General features: G+C 39.0%; 3 protein-coding genes across 3 annotated transcripts; 2 read left to right on the top strand and 1 right to left on the bottom strand.

The window, feature by feature from the left end:
• The first annotated feature begins 4,684 nt into the window (after nucleotides 1-4,684).
• Nucleotides 4,685-7,399, top strand: LOC149620931 (ATP-binding cassette sub-family C member 1-like). The gene is made up of 3 exons (XM_089854642.1): nucleotides 4,685-4,715; nucleotides 6,570-7,272; nucleotides 7,342-7,399. Exons 1-3 carry the CDS (start codon nucleotides 4,685-4,687, stop codon nucleotides 7,397-7,399), a joined length of 792 nt encoding a protein of 263 aa, XP_089710768.1.
• A 9,322-nt stretch (nucleotides 7,400-16,721) lies between these two features.
• LOC149620930 (uncharacterized) lies at nucleotides 16,722-21,392 on the top strand. Its single transcript, XM_089854641.1, has 5 exons — nucleotides 16,722-19,526; nucleotides 19,577-20,383; nucleotides 20,490-20,681; nucleotides 20,742-21,071; nucleotides 21,207-21,392. The coding sequence occupies exons 1-5, from the start codon at nucleotides 16,722-16,724 to the stop codon at nucleotides 21,390-21,392; spliced, it is 4,320 nt and encodes a 1,439-aa protein (XP_089710767.1).
• Nucleotides 21,393-24,580: 3,188 nt separating this feature from the next.
• On the bottom strand, nucleotides 24,581-25,891 carry LOC149620929 (uncharacterized protein F54H12.2-like). The gene has a single exon (XM_089854640.1). The coding sequence runs from the start codon at nucleotides 25,889-25,891 to the stop codon at nucleotides 24,581-24,583; it is 1,311 nt and encodes a 436-aa protein (XP_089710766.1).
• Nucleotides 25,892-27,998: the final 2,107 nt, after the last annotated feature.

The raw sequence follows: 27,998 nt of genomic DNA, 5'->3' as shown, positions 1-27,998 counted from the left end.
AGTTGCAGCTCTCTACGCCATAGGAACGAGGGTTGCCGCCAGTATTGACTATGACGCCGCGTTGCCATTTTTCGTTCAATTTGTGGCGAAACCAAACGCGCTCGTTGGCCTTTAGCTCTACGAGTTGTTTTGTATGGGCGTTGTTATACTTCTTCTGGCGGGTTTGACGTGTGACCAGTGCATTCGCCGCGTCTGAGACGTCATATGAAGGCAAGAGCCTGTCGGAATGACTAGGTAAGAAGGAACGAAGGCGCCGACCCATCAAAAGTTCCGCTGGGGATTTTAACCCTGATGTGGGTGTGATGCGATAATCCAGTAGGACGGAATGCAGATCTTTTCCATCTTCTAAGGCCTTGAGCAGGCTATGTTTGAGGGTTTGAACCGACCTCTCAACTTGACCGTTCGATCGCGGATACAAGGGTGACGACATGTTGTGATAGATGTTCCATTCCTTATGAAAGTCGGCCATAGCAGATGAAGTGAAAGGCGGACCTTGATCACTTACTACTTCTTCAGGGATTCCATGTCTAGCATAGATAGTTTTCATGGCCATGATTGTTGCTTTGGCTGTTTCCCCGTGCGTGAGTTGTACTTCAACGTACTTAGAGAAATAGTCCACCATTAGAAGATACTTCTGACCCTGAAGTTCGAAAAAATAGCAGGCTACCTTCTGCCATGGGCGGGTAGGTAGGTCCCTATCGAGCAAAGGTTCATGTGCGTTAGCCCTTTGCGATTCTTGACAAATTATGCAACGCTCGACATATTTGTCGATTTGGGCGTTCATTTCAGGCCAATAAAAGTATTCTCGCGCCTTTGTTTTCATTGCGGTGATTCCTCTGTGAGCAGTGTGAAGTTTGCTCAGTACTTCAAGCTGGGCTGCCTTGAGTATGACGAGTCTGTGGCCCCTGCAGATCAATCCATCAGCCGTTTCATGCAGTTCTTCACGACAGTGCCAAAATGATTGAGCATCTGCGTCTGAGAGTTTTTTGCTAGCCGGCCAACCATTGCGGATGTGATGCGTCACCGCTTGGAGGTGCGGATCGTTTTCCGTCTGGTGGTGTAACTTGTGCCAATAGCCATTTGATGCTTCAGCTTTGACACAAACCTGGATTGGTTGTACCTCCACATCAAGCTCTTTAAAGGTAAGATCAGTGCGAGGTGCCCTGGATAAGGCATCTGCAATTAGAAGTTCTTTTCCGGGAACAAACTCCAGGTGGAAGTCATATCTGGTCAAGCGCAGTAGCATGCGTTGCAAGCGAGGAGTGATTTTTTGGTATGGTTTGGCGCTGAGGCCTAACAAAGGCTTATGATCGGTCTGGACAGTGACGCGACGGCCGTAGGTGTAGTTATGGAAATGTTCTAGGCCAAAGATAACGGCAAGTAGCTCTTTCTCTATTTGAGCGTATTTTTGTTGAGGGACCGTCCATAAACTACGTCACACTCTTATGGGGGGGAGGGGGTTTCTAAATATGTGACGGTCCGTGACAAGGGGGAGGGAGGGGTTCTTCTATGCGTGACGTCCCATTTAGCATTGATTTTGTTACGAAGTCAGTAAGAGGCCGATTGGCTCTCTTATGTTATAGAAGAGGGAAAGACAACATTCCATAGTCCACCGTTACAATAATTTACCAAAATTGTTATTCCATCATCGCTTAGATAGTAGAAAATTTAAGCAATTTTCTACTATTTACACCTTGTATAGCGTATTTAAAATAAACAGCGTAAACTCTCTTATGTCTCTGTTTATTCGCCCCTATTATTTTTGAGGATGAATCAAATCCCCCTGCCGATTGAAATGGTTTCGATTCTTTGGGAAATTTTCGAAATCTCAAGCTCGATTAATCTGTTTTCGGTGACTGTGTCGAAACCGAAAAAGTGTGCCCCTTTAACTAAGCTTTATGGAACATTTTTGAAGCTTATAAAAAGCACATCCAGACATTAAAATTCTAAAGGTCAATCAGAGGGAAAAAGCTTAAAACGGAAGAGAACTTTGAATTTTCAGCCGAGCAAAATATTTCTGCGAGAGCGGCATATCACTTAAGAAATTAATCAAATTAAATTTGTAAATTAAGACAAATCATAGTGCATAGGGGGGGTTAAAGAAATGTGACGTGGTTTTTAGGGGAGGGGTCTGAGAAAAGCGTGACGAAGCGTGATCTGGGGGGACGGGGGGGGGGGTCAGAAAATGCTTTTTTTCGCGTGACGTAGTTTATGGACGGTCCCTGAGTATCTGTGAGCGAAGCTGAGCCATAGGCTACTGGGCCGTTTTCTTGAAGTAAGACAGCACCGAGGCCATTCTTACAAGCATCTACCGAGACGGTGACTGGTTTTGCATTGTCGAAGAATTTCAGACAAGGGCTTTGTATTAAAGTCTCCTTGATCTTGTCGAAATCTCGTTGTGTATTGGCATCCCAGAGCCACGCCATGTCATTTCGTACCTATGGCGGTATCATCGAAATAGGGGTTGATGCGAGAGTCATTTTCGAAAAGTTCGTCCATTGCGCGTTGGAATTCCTCAGGCGCGTTATTTAAACCAAAAGGCAATACGAGATACCGAAATCTTCCCCAGGGTGTGGTAAACGTCGTGAGATAGGACGAAGGCTCATCGAGAGGAAGTTGCCAAAAGCCATCTTTGGCATCAAGGACGGTAAAGTACTTTGATCCTTGCAATTGGCGAATATTCTGTCCGCTGTAGGGATCGGATAGTGTGGACGTAGTATTGCTTGATTGAGTGGTCTTGGATCAAGGCAAATCCTTAGTTTCTTTGGGGTATCTGATATAGCCATGTTACTGACCCATTCTGTGGGTTCTGTGACTTTAGTGATAATACCAAGATCCTCCATGCGCTTAAGCTCGGTTTGTACTCGAGGATGTAACGCTAATGGTATTTGGAACGGCGCCGATACATGTGGTACGGCCCCTTCCTTTAATTGGATCTTAACCTCCCTCTTGAGTCTGCCTAAGCCCTCAAATACATCCGGAAAGTCAGCGATGACATCTTCTGGTGTTTCAGGGGTAGATGGCGCTTCCACAGTATGTACTGTACGGGACGGTTTAGATTTTGGGTCAACGAGATTATCAGGAGGCGGTTTCAGTCGATAGGTGCGTGAGACCAATCCTAACTGAGTACACGCTGGCAGTCCAAGAATTGCGCTAGTGTGTAAGCTAGTGACGTAAAATTCAAAGGCCTTTTGTTGCCCCGTGATATCGGACGCGCAGGTCATGGTACAAACGCCGGTAATGGGAATTTGCTCCCCATTGTAGTTTAAAACTGCTGTTTTAGCTGACGTAAGTGTTGGTGGGTTAGTCCATGTAGCAAGTTCGTCCTGGGGGATGACATTTACATGTGCCCCTGTATCCAGTTTGACTGTGACAACTTCGTCGTTGACATATATAGTTTCAGACCACTCTACTTCCTCATCTTCGTTTGTGAGGTTACCGACAGTGGGTTGTACCGTTAGAGCTCCTAAATAAATAGGTGGTTCCTCAGTGGTGGATTCCAAAACATTCTATTTGTGCTCTTTGAACGGTGGTGTCCTCCTATATTCTTTGGTTTAGGATTTTCGACACGCCTTGTATTACATTGTGATGCCCAGTGATTTTTAAAGTTACACTTGGTGCACACAGTTCCAAAAGCTGGACACCGATCGCGAGGGTGTTGTCTTCCACAAGAGCGACAGTCGGCCTTCACATTTGGCTGGTGGGAGCTGCCCTGTGAGTGACTTTGACCTTGTTGTGGACGAGACGTTTGAGTTCTGGTACCTTTATGGGAGATAGCATGAACTTCTTTACGGCTTTCGTTCATGGCCTCTGACTGGGCCTTAGATTGTTCCGCTGCTTTGCATTCGGATACAACTTCTTGTAAGGTTTTAGCACGGCGGCTCGTCTCTCGTAGCAAACGCTCCTGGAGAGGCTTGTCCTGTAGGCCTTGGATGATCTTATCTCTCAACATGCGATCCGTTTTATTCTCATAATTACAGTCTTTAACAGCCTGTGTCAATCTTGAAAAAAGTCTTGAAAGCGCTCACCTTGACGCTGTGTAATTTCCAGAAAGAGGAACGCGGCATAAATTTCGTTTTGGTAATCTCCTTATTGACTATCGAATTCATCAAGGATTTGTTTAAGTGAAACTGCTGTCGCTGGCGCCAGTGTTTGTAAGGAGAACATTCTGTATTGTTTCTTCAATTCCTCACCACAAATATGGCGAAAGAGCGCAGTTTTCGTACCTTCCGATTCATTGTCATATTTCAGCGCCGCTATGTAATCTTCGAAATCCTGTCTCCAATGGCGCCAAGCCTCGGGCGGGTTCGCCCCGGCCTCAAAAGGCTGCATCGTAGGGAGATTCGCGGCCATGCTGGGGACTCGTACCTCCGGGCAAGAAACGCAAAAAAGGGAACAAAGATACTGACAGACGAGAAACAATTATGCGTGGAGAGTCGTGCGGCCTTCTGACACCATGTTAAATTTTTGTTTGGTTTATAATTAGGTTAATTATAAACAACTAATTAAATGATTATTAACGAGAGAAGAGTAACAACAACTTCATAGCTCGGGTGCCATATTTGATCTGCTTTATTGATCTCCTCCTACGTTAGGCCTAATGCACTAGCGTCACCTAGCGAGGAGGATATGAACTATCATAAGGATATGAACTATCATACATTTACATAACAGGTATATTGAGATGGAGTTGAATACAGGGGATAGAATAAGAGGTTAATATAGCGAAGCGCGAAGAAAAAGTTTAGCGATGATGTAATTTTAGGTTAGGTACACCTATAATGCCGCTATTCTTGTTTGTTTTTTTCATAAAGAATAGAACCTAAACTGGAAACCATTCTTCAACATTATTGCAGAATACGTTTAATAGCAGTTTCATAACGTGCCCTTGACAAACCCTTTTTAGAGTTTGATACTTGTTAACGATGCTTTTAAACATGAATCTCAAAGAATCAATTTAGGTCTTTAAGCAATTGTAATGCCGATTGCTCGATAAATATATATGCTACTCCTTTGTTAGTGAGAAAGCTCTGGAAAATGTAGGACTTGAAAAAGAACCTGGTCACGGCCCAATTCATTGAGATTTGAGAAAGTTTTCCTTCATACGAGATTTAAATTCGTGAACTTTAGTCGAAGACCGCTTCTACAAAAGTATAGCAACACGTAGGGTTTTATTGGGTCGATTTTATTAAATTTTCGGTGATCGAACGCAGTCCGGAGTGATCGAATCTTTTTTCATCAATTACAGATAAAAAGACTAAAATCCCGTGACTTCAAACATCTTAATTATTAGACGCAAAAAGTAATGAAAACACTAGAAACTGTGGGTATAGTAAATAGGCCAAGTTATCTTAATTGTATCCATATCCCGTGACTCGACGACTGAAAGGGGATAGGATATTGGGGAAACGGGTAAGACCAAAAATATACAATATTTTCATACAAAGATGTATATATACAGTATATCATGAAAATGTTATGTATTTTTGGTATGACCTTCAAAACCTTTTGTTTAATATACTTTTGATGATATACCATTTCCCTTAAATTCAAGTCGTTATCGTGGCTTATATTATTTATCTAATTGGCTAATTAAAATTACCCCTAAATTTTGAAAATAAATTGTGCAGGCTCTTCTGTCATATGGAAATATTATATATTAAGTACTGATTTAATATTTTGATCTCGCAGCTTCTACATGCGATCAAATTGTTTATCGCTAACGTTACTTGTTTGGAATCAAATGTCGTAATTGGGACCGTCCATAAACTACGTCACGCGAAAAAAAGCATTTTCTGACCCCCCCGTCCCCCCAGATCACGCTTCGTCACGCTTTTCTCAGACCCCTCCCCTAAAAACCACGTCACATTTCTTTAACCCCCCCCCTATGCACTATGATTTGTCTTAATTTACAAATTTAATTTGATTAATTTCTTAAGTGATATGCCGCTCTCGCAGAAATATTTTGCTCGGCTGAAAATTCAAAGTTCTCTTCCGTTTTAAGCTTTTTCCCTCTGATTGACCTTTAGAATTTTAATGTCTGGATGTGCTTTTTATAAGCTTCAAAAATGTTCCATAAAGCTTAGTTAAAGGGGCACACTTTTTCGGTTTCGACACAGTCACCGAAAACAGATTAATCGAGCTTGAGATTTCGAAAATTTCCCAAAGAATCGAAACCATTTCAATCGGCAGGGGGATTTGATTCATCCTCAAAAATAATAGGGGCGAATAAACAGAGACATAAGAGAGTTTACGCTGTTTATTTTAAATACGCTATACAAGGTGTAAATAGTAGAAAATTGCTTAAATTTTCTACTATCTAAGCGATGATGGAATAACAATTTTGGTAAATTATTGTAACGGTGGACTATGGAATGTTGTCTTTCCCTCTTCTATAACATAAGAGAGCCAATCGGCCTCTTACTGACTTCGTAACAAAATCAATGCTAAATGTGACGTCACGCATAGAAGAACCCCTCCCTCCCCCTTGTCACGGACCGTCACATATTTAGAAACCCCCTCCCCCCCATAAGAGTGTGACGTAGTTTATGGACGGTCCCTATCCATAGAAAGAGTTGACGAATACTGCCGTTTGAAGTCCGAAGCCCAGTGGGAGAAACCAGAATCTCCACCACCAGCTGACTGGCCTCAACGAGGACAAATCATATTCCAGGACTACAGCACCAGATACCGGGAAGGGTTAGATTTGGTATTGAAAGACATCGATGTCAGGATCGAAGCTGGAGAGAAGGTGGGCGTAGTGGGTCGGACAGGCGCGAGAAAGTCGTCTCTGACGCTGGCACTCTTCCGTCTCATCGAGGGGGTGCGCGGTCAGATCGTCATAGACGGTGTGAAAGTGGAGGGATTGGGATTGTCCAATTTGAGATCGCGGCTCACCATCATCCCTCAAGAGCCCGTCCTCTTCTCGGGAAGGCTCAGACTCAACCTAGATCCCTTCGATCAACTAGACGATCAGCGACTGTGGGCAGCCCTGGAACACTCGCACCTGAAATCCTTTGTGGCGTCACTAGAGCAAGGCCTAGATCACCCCGTGGCCGAAGGAGGACATAATCTGAGCGTCAGTCAGCGTCAGTTGGTCTGCTTGGCTCGCGCCTTGTTGAGGAACACCAAGATTCTGATCTTGGACGAAGCGACGGCCTCTGTCGACATGGACACCGACGATCTCATTCAAGAGACCGTCAAGAAGGAATTTGCCAACTCTACGATCATCACTATCGCGCACAGAATAAACACCATCATGGACTACGGAGAGTTAGATTAACTACGTATTAGATAGGCTTAAAATTGTTGACTAATTTATCGTCATTTAACTTTTCATAGGGTTATGTTCTCGATCAGGGTCGAATTACGGAATTCGACTCTCCACATGCCCTCTTAAAGAATGAGCAATCAATGTTCTACGATTTAGCCAAAGATGCCAATATACTCTAGATCACCTTTATTTCAACCATTATAATCAATGATTTATAAATTACTTGTCTAACCAATAACGTTATCAATCCAAAAAATTGCGAAACAAAGCTCATTCAAGTCACAAACGGATGTGTTGCAGCAATGGCAAATAGAAGTAACAGAATTTGAGTCGCTAGAGAGAATAAAAGCCTGGATGGTCAATGTTTTCAAGATCATCTTCATTTTAACCATTAAAATTATAGCTTTCATAGTTACGGACGTTTCGTCACAACAGAACAAAAAAGCTGACGAATCGCATAAGGACCAGTTTTCCTACTAACACTTCCGCGAAAACGTTCATGTCACTGCCATCTCAAATACTAGGCCATGCAATACGAAAAAAAGGGGGTGGCAGTTAGTATTTCACAAATGGCGCTAGATGTCGCTTTCCTGGGGTTTTAAACTGGCGGCAAATTCAAAACTAGGGGAAATTTTTGAAAGATTGCGAGACAACGGTTAAAGTAAAGCTATTGAGGATAATATAGCAGCTGACTAAAATAAAAAGACACAAAAAATTCAAACGACAATATAAAAAGGCATGTATCACAGTGTGGGTAAAATGTATTTACATCTTTAGAGTTTTTCATGGGAGAAGTTTGTTCTTGAACTTTTTGTACGATTCTTTGCGATCTGTTAAATCTTTTGCGTAGTTGTCTAACAATGGTCTTATAAACTTTGTTAACAGTAGTTTCATTAATTCCAAATATGAATCACAGTCATATTTTAAAGCCTTCGCAAAATATGATTGAATGAAATATACAAGTATCATCAATGAAGTGCATTTCTTCCTTCACAAAATCTGCAACATCAATTAAAATGTTCGTCTCTATCGATCTAGCAAACGTATTAAACTCAAAAGTTTTTGCGTTGGTTCTAGGTTGAGAGACACGATCCAAACACATTGATCTATTCATTGTAGTTGGGCTTCAGATTTAACTGAATTTGACGAAAAATACAATCATACATACCTAAGTATCATTTTAGCGACGAATTGCACCCATAGTCCGCCGCAGCGTGGGAAATAAGGCGGTGGCACTGGGCAAATGACCAGTTTAAAAATTGCCTGGGCCAGTTTAAAAATTAAATCGGAGGGGGTCAATGGTCCTCCGGACCACTAAGATAATTCAAGGGTAACTAGAGTCCAAACATTAACTCTAATAGTTTAATTATCCACTTCTCTAGTTTAGCAGACGGCGTGCCCTTGTGAAATGAACCAGGTTATTTAGTCCAGTTTAAAAAAACCCTTATTTCCCACCCTGGTCCGCCATAAGCGAAAGAAGTGACGTCATGCGAGACTGCGCAGTACGAATTTACTTTCGTCATCACGAAAATTCTCCCCAGAAAAGAGCCATCTAACGGTTACTAAGCGCAAATTCAAAATGTCAAATAAAAAATACTTCTGTTGCACATTTCCAGGCCTAGTATTAGAGAAGGCAGTGTTCATGTAGAGCCAAAATGTGATACTCTTACAGTTAATTATTTTAAATCCATGAATTTACAAATCTTACCGTAAAATTATTTCGTATCGAATTATAATTAAGTTATATCAGAAGTCCATTAAATTAGCCTAGGAAGTAACCAAAAGCGGGGTTTTGGACTCCCCTCTCTTGTGTAGCAATACTGAAGAAGGACGACACATTCGCCACCTCGCGCTAATTTTTCTCAGATCTCCGGTTCAGGTGCGACTCGTACGCCAAAATTTGCCCTATTGAGAGAGAAAAAACTATTGGCTGAAAATGAACACTGTATCTTTAAAGGGACCGGAAAACGCCCCCTTCCACTGTAAAACCGAGCCCTCTTTAGCATAGAATCAGGAGAAGGGATGGGGGGGGTGAATTTTGGAACAGTCTAGGTCATTCAGTTTTTTATGACTCTTCATAAATCTATTGAAAAAAAAACTATTTAACGACCGTGGCCGTTCCTTTTTTATTTTTTATGAAGCAAACAATCTACCCTTTAGAGAGCCAGCGTTCATGGGCTGAAGAAGTCACGCCCCGCTCACGTCAAGAAAGACTTCCTAGAGAGGAGCTCGAGATTTCTAACAGTGTTAGGAAAGGGGGAAAAATTTAGCCCCCTATCCATAGAGTAAGAAGGAGTTCTTACCGCAGCAGAGACGTACGCTATACCAGCTATTGTAATTGTTTACTTCCTTGGCTAGTTTAATGGACTTCTGGTCTGATTAGGGATCCATGTAATTTTAGAAGGAGGAATAGAGAACGGTTAGTCTTTACTTCAGTCAGACTCATAGCCCAGTATAGAGCCCCTCCCTTCAACACGTAACGAATATTTTAAATTATCTTAATGGTTCACATTTCTGACGGGGACACTGAAAATTACGTAGTTCGTTTTTACCTTTGTGGCTATGACCTGCCTCTTCTTTCATGCTCCCGTCCCGAGGTAGGGGTTCATGGACTTTGACGCGCGCCCAATGCATCCTGTTCTCTATTCCTGCTTCTAAAATTACTTGAATCCCTGGTCTGATCGTGAAAGCTTCCATTCTTTGTTGCATGTTCTTTTTGAGCTGCAAGACCTGATAATATATCTTTAGTATGGAGAAACGTTAAAAATAATGCTGGATAACTAAGAATATTGTTGAGGTGTAACGAGAGGGTAGTGTTTACAGGCCGATCGATTTGTCATTAGAGCTCTTTTAAACTCTTGGATAATTCATTTTTCAAAATGTAGTCGTTCATCAATTAAAGGGATAGTTGCATATTCAAGTAATTAAGTGAGTATATAGCCGTAGTCTTGACTCTGAGATGTAAAGTTTACTATATTGAGTTTACGACTTGAAAATATTGGATATATCTCGAAACCAGAATGGTTTTCCCCGTGCATTCTGATGCTTTTTGTATAATAAATATGTTTACTCTGGAATTATAAACAGAATCGTTTACCGACGGGGTCTGGGCGTTTACAAAAATTCTAACACTCGAGTGCCAGTTTTCTGTCGGTATTCTCAGCCGAGTGAATAATAAGCTTTAAGTGAAATAGTTGAAAATTTTCTCGGTTAAGACAACGAGTACTGTTGCGGACAGTAGCGTGAATAGAATGTAGAAAGGAACGCTGACGCTATTCAGGTTCAAGGCGTTCTTGCTTTTCAACGGTCTTTTCCAAGTGACGCGTTCCATGGCGTAATGGAATTGAAAGTGCTGATATTTGAAAATTTGCATTTCGAATAGCGGTGCCACGCTGCGATAGAACGTTCGTCAAGACTGTTAATCATTTTAAGATAAAATTCATACGGACCTCAGTTGAACGTTTTGTTGGACTTGCAGACTTTGTCTCATCCAAGAGGTGTTGAAAATGAGGTGCATGAAGTCGATATTAACGCTGTCTCGCGAAATGTGAAGACCTCCTTTCTTCTGCAAGAACTTTTCTAATTTGAACGTGTTCATCACATCAGGCAGAAGGGTCTCCTGCAAGATCATGGCTTTCTTTCCAGGAAGTACAGAAATAAAGGCATCAATCGTAAACAAATCCGAGTACCCGCCGAAAAACATTTTCTTCCGATCGAGTGCGTTTAGCCATTCCTTAACAACTGGATCGTGTTTTGACTATAGATAGTACGCAAGAGTTACGTCAAAAGAATAGAGTACATTACTGAAAGAAGGCTAGCTATTTACCAAATTTTCCAGATAAGCGATATCTGTGGTACCTGCGAACATGATTGGTGGAATTTCCGATTTGATCAAGTCCGAGAGGGAGTCGATACGATTGTAACTTTCCGTAGTGAAATCAGTGCGCATGAAACAACCCAAGAAAAACAAAATGAAAGTCACTCCAATCAACCACGACGAGGTTAGCAGACGATACGTAATGTGGGGCAAAACGAAGGGAATTGCTACGGAATATAAGTAATTCTGATGAAAGTGCTAACCTCCATTCGTAATAAGGGTAGCACAATCCCCATACGAAATGAATCCCTCATGGGAAACTGGCTCGCGCTAAGGTGAATTATTTTCAAATATTACTTGGCACTTTATTGCTTACGCTCGGCACACAAGAGGGACGAGTTCTCCCACACATTTTCCAGGGTTTTTCGGACCACTTTCTTGACAGCCTTCATGGTGCAAAACGATTTGTATTTGTTGGTTACGATGGAGTGAATGACGAGCATAACCGACAAAAGGACCAAGGTTAACACCATTAAAATCCCCACCTAGTTGAAGCAAGAATATAGTTTACTGAGTCGAGCGTAGCTTGTTAATAAGCATTGTTTACTTCTTTGTCCATATTCAAGAAGGACCAGGAAGAGGACGTGACTGCCACTTGGGGTTGGGACACGATAATTGTTTTGAGCGTTCCACAGGGTGGAGATGGAGTGAAATGGTCCAGTTGCCCTTCGAACAATGAGCTTATCGATTTATACATGATAATATGCGCTTTCTAAAGAGTTCATTATTTATGAATTGTACTTTTGAGCTTGTTAAATTTTCAAATCACTTACACGAAAGAAATAAGGTTTAAAGTAAAAGTGAGCTAAGAAATTTTCGTGTGAAATTTTATAATCTATAAAATTCACCCTAAAAGTCAAAGGGGAAAATAATTTTGTTCAATAAGATTTTGTCATGGTTTTTAAGTCCTTAAAGCTATAGCTAATCGTTTCTGAGGCATTGTTCACATTCGAAAGAGCAGCCGCGCATAACCTCTGTAAACGATAAATCGAGTCATATAGTGAGTGAGTGACTTTTACAAAGATATCTGTATTAGATTCATAGAGTGAGTGAGTGACTTTTACAAAGATATCTGTATTATCAAAATGACAGTTAATTATTAATTCATTTTTTGTAACATTTATTCGTTTCTGTTCCGAGTTTTCTAGTTATTTCACATCCTTTTGGATGAACGAGCCAGCGAGGATTTACTACATCAAGGCAATTCTTTCTCGCTCGTTCCAATTTATATTTGAATCGAATTCCAAAAAGGAAATATACTTTATATTGAAGATTCTTTCAAAATATTCCGCCATGAACATGAACTGTTCTCTGTTCTTTTTGTGTAGCCAATCATCCTGACAAGAAATGAAAGTGTAATTGCCACCGTAAAAACCCAATTAATTTCCCTTCAACAACGCCATCGATTGTTGATAAACTCACCACTATCGTCATAACGTTAGCGGTAGTTCCATTGGCGTACCTACAAAAAAGTATTAGTTTTAGCGGAGCCTACGTTAACGTAGGCTCTGGTTTTAGAACAGACATTAACATTTACGATTTGAAAATGCAAATTCCACCTGTATTTAAAATATCTGTCATTTCCATTCATGTCCATTTTGGGATACGTTTAAATCCTACTTAGTACAATTCGAAACCTTCAAAGGCTATAAAGAGTTGCTGATAGATTTTACATAGTTCACGGGCCTGCAGTAGAGGGTTATTTTAAGCAGCGTAGGAAATAAGGCGGTGGCACAGGGCAAATGACCAGTTTAAAAATTGCCTGATCCAGTTAAAATTAAATCGCAGGGGGGGGGTCAGAGAAAAATCAAGGGTAACCAGAGCACAGACAACTAAAATATTTTAATTACCCACTACTTTAGAATAGCACACAACGTGCCCTGGTCAATGGTCAAGGACCAATTTATTTATTCCAGTCCAGGGGATCGCTGCTCATTTCCCACCCTGATTTTAAAGCGAGTCTAAAACATGCACCGTCTTGTTTTTCCCTTTCAAGGACAAATTGAAGTTGAATTCCAACTTTTTTTTTGCGTCCCACCGGACATAAGGTGTTCCACAGTTAACACGCCTCTTTCTCTCAAATTTCGCGTCCTCAACGCACCATCCTTGATTTGGCCTTGAATGGTACTAAAAGAAAGAATTCCGGTAGACCCTACTGCGAATGACACGCCGATAACTCTTACGCAATTTCCCTCTCGCTTCGAATTCTTCTTAAAACATCTAATATCCCTGGTTTAGGTACAAACATTAAGTTCTTACGCGTACTCAAAGAATTATATTTAGAACTAAAAATTTTAACAAACCAAAAACACAAACTCACAGATCATACTTGTCAAATCGTTTTAGTCGTTTACACTCAGAGATGTGAAATTACCGTAATTTTTGAAAACGGTAATTTTCCGGGTAAATTACCAATTAAAATTTTTTGAAAATAAAATCTACCGTTCAGTCGGTAATTTATATTTTAACGTTTTTATGGTCCATTAAATAAATAAAAAAGTTGAAGCTTTATATATAGCTTTACTTCTAGCTTTACACCTTTTGCGGCTTTTGCTACTAAGACGCCAGCAGTGGCTTTTCTGATCTGATCTCTAACTAGGATTTTTGAAAGACAAGATGTCTAGCATACCTTTGGCCTCTGAGCACCAAAATATCAAAAATGTTCGTTATTTTACCAAGGAAAATTACCATTGTAAATAACGGTAAGATATGTCTGTATTTTACGTGGTATCTGGTACCCAATATCGTCCCCGCCCCTGTGTAATGTTTGCTCGTATGTAATTTCCGAAATGGTTTATTGCAGTTCCATGATTACTTTTTTATCGAGGACGTGAAGCCAGAGAATCTGATCATTATTTTTGTGGTGGTCGCCCGTTTTCCGCACAGTTTCTTTTCCACACCTTAACACCTATAGCGCCTTTCCGCAAGTAGTTAAACCCTGTACTTTAAGAGAAAAGTAAACAACCACGCCCCCAAAATAAACAAGTGTCGTGTTAGCGAGCCCACCTCCCCGGGGTAGATATTTTTCCCGACTATAAATGACGGATTTTGGTGAAAAGCCTCATTTCATCGATAAAACAGGACAAGATGAAAGGTTCACCAGATGCTCCAATTTATTTTTGTTTTGAGCATGTATTAATATCCGTGGGTATTATAGTAATTATGCTTTTAAACACACCGTCAAAGTATACTATCGCTGTGTTTTTGGTATTGTTAATGCCGATTACTATCCCTATATCATTCGTAATAGCCTTGCTAACAAACGATATATATTTTCTACTCGTATTTTTTTCGCCATTATTATTTATTTGTCACATCATCTACGAGATATTAAAGAAAGTAATTTTGTTACCGTATTGGTTAGCCGAATCGTTATTTTGTTTAAGTCACGAGTATTATAAATATGTCACCCGTATGAATTTTTACTCTGTACCGAAATCAAATAAGTAATTTTGTAAAAATAAAACATTTTTTTTATTGATAATTTATACATGGTTTCAAGAATTTTCTTTTAAACCGAGATATCCTCCCACGCGCTCTCTCGGAGAGAAAGCGAAAGTCATCTAAACCAGTTTAGCCGCCGCGGAGGTGTAGGGCGGGCGGGCTATATAACAGTGAGAGAGGGAGAAAAAAAGTTGTACAACTAGTTTATAATATAGTTCTCAATATCATTTCTTGCTATAACGCGCTGGAGAATAGAATTCGAAAGCCACGGTGAGTGTTATTTCTGTAAACCAAACTTATTAATTAATTTAACGTTCGTCTAAGCGTTTTTTGGAACACAATTGATTAGATTAATACAATTAAGAAGTTTGGTTTACCATATACGTAGAGTTTCACTATCTCCAAACAGGAATTTCAACGCGCCACGGAACTTTTATGGCGAAAGCTCTGTAAAAGAGACGAGATTTAAGTTCAAGTAGTTTATAATATAATTCTCAATAACATTACTCTACCGCGCTGGAGAATGAATTCAAAAGCCACAGTGAGTGTTTTTGCATTCTGTACGTAAACCCACAGTCCTGGATATTTATTTTTCTCCGAACATTTTACTCAAATGTACTGATTAAAATAACGCATTCAAGACTGTGGGCTTATCGATCCGGCACCAAGAAGTCACTGTAGTTTACTCCAAACTTTGATATGAATGTGGATTACCTGTAAACCCATATTAATTCTTTTCCGACCATTTTACTCAAATGTAGTGATTAAAATATTATATAGTGGGGCTTACCAAGAAAACAGCACCAAGAAAGACTGCCAAAACATTTTTACTCGCGCTGATTATTACCGCAGAAAATCATTGCGTTGATCCTGGGGAAACTCTCAGTGAGGAATGAGTGACTTTCTTTGGGGTATTTATACTAAAATTTACTTTTATTTACCTTTTTTAATCCGATTCTGGAGGTATGCGAGGTTAAAGTTTAGCATTTGCCCTTGTTATTATGTTAACTATTTTTTTATTTGAAACAGGGTGTTGATTTAAATAACGCCTAACCAGATAAATTTCTTCTCAAATGGGTGTAGCGTTGCTCAATTTACATTCATCTGTATATTATCTTAAAAAATCTTAGCATTTCTTGCTTAATAAAATCTTAGCATTTCTTGCTTAATAATTTTAAAATGATTTTCTATTACTCAATTTTAGACACGAAAATTTATCATGGTATAGAATTACGCCTTAATTTTTTTCTTGAAATTTTTTTGGTCTTCTTTGACATGGTATTTCATCATGGCATAAATTTATGCAAGAATTTTCTCCTTGACATATATTCCGCAATTTATCTTGACATGGTATTTCAAGTAATTATGACGGTAATTCCCTCTATTGCCTAATCTGTCTTCTTAAATTTATGATAACCATTTTATGAAATCAAATTTCATAATACCGAAAATGGGGTATGAAAAAAAAAAAATGGTGTATAAAAGCTGGTATGGATAACACCCAAAATCCATTCCTACATGAATCTTCACTTCGAGTGGATCAAGTCTTTACCGCGTTTGGATCAAGAAAGGAAGAAAACCAAATGGATTCTAGCAAGGGAAAACGCTCTGGCAAGTCTGAATATTTATCTTTAGATAATGAAAAGTATGAATCTTCCGATGATGACTGTTTTGAAGTTAGTTGCGTGGATGACGAAGGTGGTTTAGAAAGCGTATATACTCGAAGCTCTAACCAATGCGCTTCGATTGTTAAAATACCGCAGAAAAAGGGTGAATATTACCTAGATATTAAAGCTACTAAATATAAAGATTTAAAACGGTGTGCCAAGCAGGATGTTTGGACAGCGCCTTCAAAGCGCGTACAGTACATAGGCGATTTGAGCGAAAATGATTTAAAAGGTATTCTAATTTTAATGAAAAAGCTCGGAGAAAAGATAAAAGAAAATCCCCATAAGAAAATCTTAAATATCGTCAAAGCTAAAAAGGCAAAATCGCACCACTAAATACTTTTTGCTTACCAGATAATTTTTTCGTATTATTAATATTATAGGTAAATGGTGACGGTTTTTAATATTTAACCTTACGTTGTTTTCTTTCGAGCGCATTTAATATTTCGCATTACCCAGAATGGTTTCGATAAACGAAGCCATTCGAGACTATAAACATTTTTACAAGATAGAGAAACTTTCAGTTAAAACTTCAAGAAAATACAAGTGTAACCAGGTTAATTTTCGCGTTGATATCGAAAACACGGACGAAATTAGATTAACGCATATGTACGAAGATTTGCAAAACATTCTCGATTGTGTTTTAAAGGAAATCAAAAATGAATACCCAACGTACGATAGAGTTCGCTTATGCATTCAATCCGAGGAGCTCGAATCTCCTATAAATCTAAAATTAATGGCGTTAAATTCGCTTACTAGCGAACGCGTTTTGGCTGCAATTGAGCACGTAGCACAATCGAGAAGGGGTTTTATTTTAGATAGTTCTTTAAGATTTGATGTTGTTTTCCTCGACTGCGATTTTGAGATATCCGGGCTTTCCAACCGAAAAAGTGTTAGAAATAGAACTATAGTAGAAATGGAAAAATTTGTTAAAGCTGACAAAAATTTTATCACTCTCCAAAATAGCGACGATCTTTGTTTTGCTAGGACGTTAGTGATTGGGAAAGTTTTGGCGGATTTGAGATGTTGTAAATCGAAAGAGAGATCGGATCTTTATACCTATTTCGTTAAAATGAAAAGCTCCACGAGTTCATTACAGAAGGTGGAAGCTCTTAAACTGATTACATACGCTCGTGTACTACCCGGTCCAGTAAATTTAGCGGGTATTCAAAGGTTTCAAAATTATTTGCAAGGAGAATATCAAATTATTGTATACAACGCGGAAGATAACTTTCAAAAGTACTACGTCGGCCCATGGAGTAGAAAACAAATTTTTATTTTGCTTTTACGAAACCACGCTGTAGCGATAAAGAGTATTTCGAGAATGTTTGGCGGCGAAAGTTATTGTTCAAAATGCCTTGTTGTTTTTTATAAGTCTAGCGAAAAAAGGGCCCACCATTGTTCGCAGGGTGAATTAAATTGTAAAAGATGTTCATCACTTAACGTCTTCCATGAGATTAAAGAAATTCAGGTTATCAGGTGTAAATCTTGCAATCGTTATTTTAAAGGTAGTGAGTGTTTATCGTTTCATATTTCGAATGGTACTTGCGATCGACTAAAACGTTGTCAGCAATGCGGTCAAGAAATTGAAACTCTGAGCAATAGCATTCACGAATGCGAAAAAAAATGTAAGCAATGCTTGATTGTGCATGAAAAGAACCAGTGTTACGTTATGCCTTTAAAAGAAAAATATCCTCCCGTGAAATATGGATTTTTCGATTGCGAAAGCTACGTTTCCGACTCTAAAGAACATGTAGCCATCCTACTTGTCAGTGCTATGGAGATGGACGATGAAACATACGAATTTAAGACTTTCAAAGGGCAAGATTGTTGTAAACAGTACTTGGACTACTTGTTTCAAACAGAGGAATCGTTTGTTCAGCATGATACCAAAAGAATGAAGAAAATTAAACCGCGATTTGAGAACTACGTCATTTTTTCTCATAACGGTTCCCGTTTCGACTCGTATTGGATTTTAAACACTTTAGTTAATCACTACTTTATTAAACCTCAAGTAATTTTCAACGGCAGCCGCGCTTTAGCTGTTTTTATCAAAAACCAAAATATCAAGTTTTTGGACTCGATGAATTTCGTCGCCGGCTCTCTTAGATCTTTGAATAAAACCTTTGAACTGGGGGAATGTAAGAAACAGTTTTTCCCGTATATTTTCTTGACTCACGACACGATGAATTATAAGGGAAAATTGCCTGACAAATCTTATTTTCAACCTGAAAAAATGAAGACTAAGGATTACAAAGAATTCGAAATTTGGTACGAAGAAAAGCGTAAGACCGAGTACGATATGAACAAGGAGCTGGAGGAATACTGTCAAATGGATGTTTCCGTTTTAAAGGAAGCGATGGTTAAATTTAAAAATCTTTTTCTAAAAGCTACCAATTTCGACCCTTTCAATATGAACGCTATATCCATTTCGGGTGCTTGTCTACGTTTTTTCCTTCACACATACTTGAAAGAATACGCTTTAGCTATCGTGCCGCAAAATGGGTACCTATACCAACATCAAAATCAAAGTCGCGAAGCTATGAAATGGATCTCCCTCGAGGCTAAACAAAGGAATGTAAATTTCCAAACTACTTTTTCTATCCAGGGTGAAAAATACTTTGGAAAGTTCCCAGTCGATGCTTATTGTCCCGATCCTGAAATTATTCTCCAATATCATAATGATTTTTTTCACGGATGCGTTAGACACACAAAGCAGTCTAGCTTCAATTCATTTCTTGGAAAAACCAACAAAGCGTTATACGAAAGAACTCTAGACATTGAAGAATACATCAAAAACGCCGCTCCGAATGCTGAATTTAAAACCATGTGGAGTTGCGATTTTGAAGAATATCTTCGAAACCATCAGGAAGATAAATCTTATTGCGATACCGTATCATTTCCTTCTTCTATAGGATCGAGAGAAATGATTGTCGGGGGTAGGGTAGAAAACTTCAAATTGTTGCATATCTGTCAACCGGGTGAAAAGATACTGTATCGAGACGTCTGCAGTCTTTATAGTTTCGTCATGAAATTTAAAGACTTCCCAAAAGGGCACCCTACTATATTTACGCGAAATTGTAGTTTAGAAAAAGATAAATATTTTGGCGTGTTAAAATGCAAGGTTTTAGCCCCCAAAAAACTATACATTCCGATTCTTGCATTTAAATCTAATTCAAAATTATTGTTTAGTCTATGTCGCACCTGCGCGGAAAAAGCTTATCAAGCCCTTGTCAGCATTCGAGAGAGCAGCGTATATTCGAAGGTGTGTTCAATACTCCCGAAATTTATTTGGCAATGGAATTCAATTACGAGCTGATTTCTATATCCGAAGTTTGGCATTACCCTGAGCGATTCAGATACGTGAAAAACCAAAGTTCTGGATTGTTTGGGGATTACATTGACAAGTTTTTGAAATTTAAAATTTGTAATAGCGGTTGGCCTGACAATGTAGAGACTGAAAGTCAGAAAAAGGATTATTTACAATCCATTTACGAAAAAGAAGGCATCTCGATATCAATCGAAGAAGTGACTAACAATCCAGCTTTAAGGAATATTTGCAAGCTAACGTTAAACTCGCTTTTCGGTAAAATGTGTCAAAATCTGGACAGAGGAAAGACTGTTATTATAGATAAATACGAAGAACTAGTGGCTATATTAACCGATGAGACTAAAGATCTGGAAGATATTCGACCTCTGAACGATTCATTGGCTTTGCTAACTTACAAACATAAGAAACCTTTCGTTCCTTCTTTACGAAGTGGCAGTCCTGTTATTGGAGGTTTTATCACAACCTACGCTCGAATAGAGCTATTTAACGTTATTCACAAGCTTGGGAAACCTTTGCTTTATATCGATACTGATGGTGCCATATTTTTAGAAGGAGGGAAAGATGATTGGATCCCTCCCGAAGGAAGTAGTTTGGGAGAGTGGAAATCAGAAATAGGCGCTTCGCATATAACAGAATTTGTTAGTACAGGACCGAAATCGTACGCTTATAAAACATCAGACAATCAATGCGTGGTGAAGTCGAAAGGTATCACGCTTTCTCGCGAAAATGAAAAAATTATAAATTTTGAATCTATGGTAGACTCCTTACAAAATCCAGAAAAACGGTATACGGTAGATATCCCGTTTAACGTTGTTCGACGCAAGCGGGACTTAACTTTACTCTTAGGAAACTTAAAAAAACAATTTGGAGTCACCTTCTCTAAAAGGATTCTTCTAGATGACTTTACTACATTACCCTTTGGGTATTGCCAAGAAGAAGAAGCAAGTTATTGCCAAGAAGAAGAAGCAAGTTATTGCCAAGAAGAAGAAGCGAGTTACCTTTCATCACATTGTTAAAGTTCATTGGCTACCCGATAGCGAAGATCGAAGGAACGAGTGGCTGTACACCGCCGCGCGATTTAAAGATAGAGTATTTCTTTTGAACAACCTTTTGAAACCAATTTTTGAACGAAAATTAAAAGAATCATAGTCGACAATGTCCTGTCGGTTGAAATTCGTAGCATCCTTTCAAATGATTGTTTCCGGCGCGTCTATGTGCGGAAAGACGAATTTTGTTTTGGAGTTATTGAAAAATCGTCAAAAAATGATAGACCCACCCCCTCACAGGATCGTATATTGCTACTCTCTGTTTCAAGAAAAGTTTCACGAAATACGCAAAGAAATACCAGAAATTGAATTCCTGGAAGGATTGCCGCCTGATGATACGGATTTCTTTAACCCCAAAGTTAATAACCTGCTAGTGTTGGACGATTTAGCCCCTGTTGCTAATGCTAGTTCGTTCATTTCTTACCTTTTTACGGTTGGTTGTCATCATTTAAATTTAAGTTTAATTTTAATTACTCATAATCTATTCTCGATGGGGAAGGAATCTAGAGTTATAAGTTTGAATACTTCTTATTTTGTAATATTTAAAAATTTAAGGTCTCGGAGTCAGATTTCCCACTTGGAAAGACAGATATTTCCGGGTAAAAAAATAATGTCAAAAGCGTATGAAATGGCTACATCTGACAAACCGTATAGTTACATAATTTGCGATTTGCGCCAAACTTGCGACGACTCTTTGAGATTAAGAACAAATGCACTTCCCAATGAAGGAAACATGATATTTTTTGTGGAATAATAAATATTTTTTTAAAACAAAGTACCAGGTGGAGATTCAATTCATTGTAGTGAAAGATGCCATCCAAGTCATTTCGGAAACATTATCCTTACCTTAAACTACTGAGAGATATTAATCCTCAACAAAGGAAAACTTTAATATCGTTATCTAGCAAAGATCAGTTAAAATCTATTTGCACTATATGTTACAACTTGAAAAGAAACGCCATCGCTCTTCCGCAAAGCAAAAAAAGAAATTTGAGGCGGTACGAAAAAGTTATAAAATCGCTATCTAATAAACGCCGTAGCCCAAATCAGGTTCGACAGTTGTTGTACAAGCAGACTGGAGGATTTTTTCTACCTAGCCTGATTGGTGCTATAATTCCAACTCTTTTGTCAGCTATAACCGGTGGAGAATGAAGAAAATGATTCTAGTTCCGGCGTCCTCAATTATGACCGATGTTGAAAAACAGGTTTCTTCGTTGGATAATGAAATTACCACCATTCTCAACCAACCTGGGAATCCCGATGATAAAGCCAGACAATATCTGAAATCTCTTCAACAATACCTTACAATGAAAAACTTGGTTGAACCTCCCGAAGTTAGAATAGCTCCTCAGCCAACGCCTGTATCGTCAACATCCATGCCTTCATCAAGCTATCTAAAATCTCACCAATATACCGGACAATCGTACGAACCACCGGTTCCAGTAATTGTCAAAACGAAACCTCGAAAAAAAATTGTGTTAGTTAAAAAGACCATTGGAAGTAATTATCAAGTTCGACGTTCTCAAAAGATGAAGAAAAAGAAAATTAAGCTTTCAAATCCATCTCTAGAAGCAGCAAAATCGTCTCCTGTTCTAAAAGAGATAAAAACACCAAGGACTGTCAAGAGATCCCCGTATGAGTTAAGGCGAGAGAAAGGAAAAAAACCCAACCAATGGCTAGAATTTTGATTTTATTCATTACAATATCGAAACTCGTGATTTAACAAATGTGTACACAAATTTAACAATGATATGCTATCGTTATAATAAAGGTTTTTCTTATAAAGCAATTGGATTATTTCTTTCATACTGTAACCCTCGCATTTGGCGAAGCAGTACATTAAAGTATGCAAACCGCAAAAATCGCTATCGATAGGCTGAATTACACAATCGTTGTAGATCCATTCTGAAGCGTAGGGGGTCAAATCAAATCCGTAATGGGTAGGATTCCTTCCAAAGGAACAAAAGAATTCCGCTCTTTCTCGGTTGATAAAGAAAGCAACCCAGTGTCCATCGGCGATATAAGAAGGTGAAGTATTAACGACGAAAAGATAAACATTTTTCTCTAGAGGGGGTGATGGTAGCTTGTCCGAAGGAAAAACACCGATAAAAAATGGTGAAGTTCGAGGATCGCAGTGCAAGACTTCGGAGAGTTGTTGCGTATTCATGGCCTCACTTGTAATAATTGCGGTTCGTAAAAAGCGCCTCTGATTGATACACCTTGACCATCTTTAACGTTGTACGCTGGAGGACTCCGATGCAGGACTTTATCTATGATGAAATTCTCTTTGGTCCAGTTGGCAGTTCCTCCCTTTTCGAATCTAGTTTTCGAAGTTGCTAATTTAACTATCATGCCTGGTTTGAGAGCGGGTTTCTTTCCCTTCTTCTTATCTCCGTATAATCTAAACCAAACTAAATGCTCGTTATTGATATTAACATCTTTTGGTTTAAAACCAGTTGTCGAATGGACGCTCGAATTGTAACTTTTAACCAAGTTTGGCAAAACTTTAACATAATCATACTTCCCGCTTCTGGTAAAGTATTTGTATATCTTTGACGACAGTGTAGCATTGAATCTCTCTACTAAGGACGCTTTTGTATCATTTACTAAAGCGAATGAACTGACGTTGTGTTTCTTTAAAAAATTGTCAAACCTTTTATTTACAAATTCTCCGCCTTGATCGAAAGTGAGTTTGGAAGGTTTGCGAGATTTAAAAATACTAGAGAAAGCTTTAACAATACTTTCCGGTTTTTTATCTCGAAGAGGGATAGCCCAAGCGAAGCGCGATAACACGTCGATGATAGTTAATACGTAGCGTTTTTTATTATTATACCGCTTAAACCGGTTGAAATCCATAAGATCGCACATCCATTGTTCATCTTTAGAAGTTACATAGACTTGATTTCTGGGGAATTTGAGTTTTCTAGGTCTGTGAGTTATGTAGGTATCCTGAGCTAACAACCAATTTCTAGTCTCCTTTTTCGAAATTCCTTTAACACTATTTTGTAATTTCTTTATACTTCCTAACCCAGCCGGGTGAGAGAGATTGTAATAAACTTTCGCCAACTCATCGAGTCTCGACATTGGTGTGGAAAATGAGTAAATAACTTTCAATCAGGTGAAATTTATATTTCTTTATTCAGAACATTTTATCCGTACACAATCATATTTTTCAAATTGGTTAAATTATTAATAATATCGCTATAAAGGATGTACACGTCTTCTAATTTCGTTCCATCCATTTCTTCGTAAAATTCGACCAAAACCTCGTCGTAATTCATCCGCGGAAGCGCTTGTTCGATATTCTGTTCCACCGCTTGACACCAGTTGATATTATCGGCTCCGCAGGAAATATCGTGAGCTAACTTGTGATGACAACAACTGTTTTCGCATTTGATGGTAATTGAATAAAGTATATTCGTCAATTTTTCCAAAACGATCCTTTTCATAACATCCTTAGCGTCGAGTAAAACTTTGACTTCGCGATCGATGGTACTTTTCAAAGACTTTAAACTTTTCCACGATTCTTGATTCAGGGAGAATCCGCGAGCGGAAGAGTACATAATGTGATAGTTATGATTCGCGCCGCGAACGTATTGTCTAAGGTCCAACTGCTTTTCTTTTCCAACGGTGAGACACTCTAGCAGAATATTATCTTTACTCATCCAAGTGTGAAACCTTTCAGATTCCCCATCGAAGTGAGAATCAATTTCGGGTTGCACCTTCCAAAGATCGTTCCAAATAGAATGATGAAACGAAACTTCCGAGTCGTTGTCTCGTCTTCGAATGGTAACGTAAGGATCGACGATATTTCTTACTACGATCTCCAGATCGCTGGAAAGATTGTGACTGACGAACATCTTGAAGATTAATGAAGAGTTGGTCGAGATATTTTTCCATTTATAGTCGCTATTTTCTTAATTAGATGCTGACATCTGTGTTTTAATCAAGTGGATAAATAACGCTTCTGTCTCTGGTCACGTAGAGCTCTTTGTTAAATACAGCATAAATTACGCAAGTGGTGTTGGTGTTGAGTGGTTTAGCAAACTTCATACTAAGACGAAGATTTCCCTGCTTAGGAGGGTTGATAAAATCACCTTGACAATCGCCGGCAGCTGTTAAATCGTACGCGAATATGGTATAACCGTTACCATAGTCTTCGTAAGAAATATAATTGCCTTTGTTTTTACCTAGTATATCTAACACGTCGAACAGTGAGGCGTATTCTCTGGTATATTGTCTTTTGTCAAAGTTGGGTTCGAAAGGAATGTCTGGAAAATTTGTCAAGCCAATAGCGACCGACATATGTCTCAAATCATTATGAGTGAGATGGTAAGGATTGGTATCTAACGTACCGTTGAAAGCGTTCGTGGGTACGAAGAAAACTATCATAAGATCGGGCATTCTCCCAATGAAAACATTTTCCCTAGTGCAATCGACTTCGCCTTTAGATATTGGGAAATGTTTAATAACCGTTTGCTTAATCGTATATCGAGCTGGGTATTGCTCTAAAACTTTAGCGTGAGCCAAAAGAATTTCAGGGCGTACCTTAACCAATTTAGCTATGAGAACAGCTTCATCAATAACAACATGGTACGTCTTATTGGGTACTTTGGAAATAATAGGGAAATGTTTAGGAGATCGGAAAAGTCGAATCATAAGGTCAACTCCAGGAAGCATGTACTTATTCGTACGAAATAAATCTGCCGGTAAATGCCCAATCATTTCAATTTGATTTGATAATTTTGTTCTAGCGGCTCTTTTCAACATTCCATTTTCATTTGTTTTGTTTTGTTGAGTAAACATTTCGTCCGGGGAAGTTGGCGAGTCTTTGTAATAACATTGTAAACCGAGTTGAGATTTTTTAGCATCTTCGGAACAGCTTAAAACTGTTTCAATAAGCGGTCCGTATTGAGCGCAGTTGCTCGATGCTTGAGTCGGTGTATTTTGAGCCAAAACATCGATTTGACTGAATAGGGAGAATAAAAACAGATTGACTGGTCCAACGTTAACCTCGTTAGGTTCGAGTACCGTTCCGTCTTCGTGAAGAATTCTAGCTTTGACTTTAAGCTTTGTCTCGGCAAGATCCATATACTCTTCTTCGTTCGATTTAACGTAAAAGGTTATCGGTCCAGAGTCTGTAATCGCGCTAATCGGTTGATAGGTTACTTCGGTAGACGATATGACATTGCTGTTTTCCGTTGGAATTTCAAAAATGTCTAGCTCGTTACGCATCCCCTCTCTCACCTCCATGGTTTTTGATTATGGTAGAAAATCTCTCTTAGTGCGATTCTTCTTAACGCGTTTACTTTTCTTTTTAGCTCCGCCTTGTGAATTTCTTTTCCTTTTTCGACGAGCACCAGAACCGAACTGCGAACTAGCTACGTGATCACCAGCTTTATGTAAAAGATTACCTCCAGCTAGTTTTAGATTCTTTTTAAAAGCCTTTTTCGGGTCTTCTCCAGACTGGATATCGGTATACATTCTGGTACCAATACCTAAAGCCTCGCGTCCGACGGCCTTAGCCACGGGTTTTACAATTGGTGTAATGAATTTAATTAGCTTGCGAAATAAATTTCCAAGACCCCTCCCGCGTTGGAAAACAGGTCCTGAAAATACTGGAAAGCTTCCACTACCTGATTGCTGCAGGTAATACTGTAGATAACTATCCCTTTGAACCATCTTTTACGAAATGTAGCTTGAGGATAGTCTTACCTAGTTTAAATGGTACGTGTAAATTTGCGTCGGTTTTTATTTCTACCTCGATAATTTCTAGTTCGTTAAGCCTTAGCGGGTAGTAATCAATATTAGTAAACGTTTGAATGAACGTTTTCTTGTCAGCGTTATCCGGTCTAGCAACGATTCGTAAAAGAGGAGCAGCGACGTCACCCACAAATTGGTATTGAATAATATTCGTATACACGAACAGGGCTTCGATACCTCTGTTTAAATCCGCAATGTGTTCTCCGGTAGTATGATCTTTCAGCTGAACCCCGAGTTGACTCTTCGCGAAGCCTAACATTAAACCAAGACCCGGAAAACCAGTGGGAAAAGCCAGGCTATACCCTTTGTCGCACCAAATAGTAACGGTTTGGTCTTCATTAACGAAAAATCTAAATTTTTCTCTATAAGCATCGGGAATTGTTTTTTTCATAGCTCTTAAAATATCTTCAATATCATGATAAACACCCGCGGGTATGATATGCGTCAATTGATTAATCTTTGGCTTGATGGCTTGATCATTTGGCAAATCGTCGTCGCTGGAATCCATCATAGGCTGATCGTTAAGTAATTCATCCTTAAACGTATCACCCTCTTTAGCGGGTTGATCATTAGAGGGATGATCATCAGGTAGATCACCTTTTGCATCGTTAAGAGCTACATCTTTTTCTCTAAGACCTCTATTTCTAATTGGTATTACGTTAATATCAATCGCTTTGAGCTCGTCATCGACAGTTTTGGGTGCATTAATCGGATTGTCATCTTCATCGTCTACGCTTCCCGTTCTTTGTAGATTTACGGCTTTGAAATCCTTTTTTCTGGACCTTATTTCGATATAATTATCCTTGTAAGAAATGGATAAAGTTTTGGCGTGACGCGATAAGGGGAAACGGGAAACGTACCGACCCGAGACGAAATTTTTCTCTCGAAACTCTAGCACTAGAGAGAGAGGTCCTTCCGGGATTCTTACTTGCACATCCGGGTGTATATTCATCAAAAGAAACCTTTCTTCCGATTTTCGACCAACGACATTCGGATGGCGATCCACCTTCATTTGCAATAAATCTCTATATTTGGGTTTTATTTGATCGCGCAGGATATCAATTAAAGTTTTATGTAAAGAATATTTAACCGTATGACCTTTTTTCGTTCTTTTGCACTCATAATCACCTGGTGGTATTTCTAACTTGTAAGTAAACCAATTAGCATCATCGTCGATAGAGGGTGCCATGGTTAAAAATCTATCATAACCCTGAGTAACATTATCCCAAACTGGTGGTAAAACCACTTCAGCCAAACCAACCTTCCAGTTTGATAAGAGTTTAATAGGTTGCGGCAACTTCACCTTAAAAGATGATTGGTTGTTCTCGGGGAAATCGTCCATAGACGCATTACTGGGCAAAGTGACGTAAAACGAGTCTTCCATAATTAAGAGATTTGAAGAATACTGAGTCAGAATGGTGAAAGAGTGAAGGTTTTATAGTTGGGGTAGTAGTATTTAACCATTTCACCCCCAGCGGCGCGCTGCGGCGCGGTTTCTCCCCCATGTTGAATAATGTTAACAGTAAATTTGAACTTATATGCGTATTTTTCTTAAATGAATCTAAAATATTACATTTGTGTATTATTTATCACATAG

This window comes from Phalangium opilio, unplaced genomic scaffold, assembly GCF_054372755.1.
Source record: "Phalangium opilio isolate 3A_F unplaced genomic scaffold, DU_Popi_V2 ptg000209l_1, whole genome shotgun sequence".
NCBI classification, from domain to species: Eukaryota; Metazoa; Arthropoda; class Arachnida; order Opiliones; family Phalangiidae; genus Phalangium; species Phalangium opilio.
This window is presented reverse-complemented; position numbering and strand designations above follow the sequence as displayed.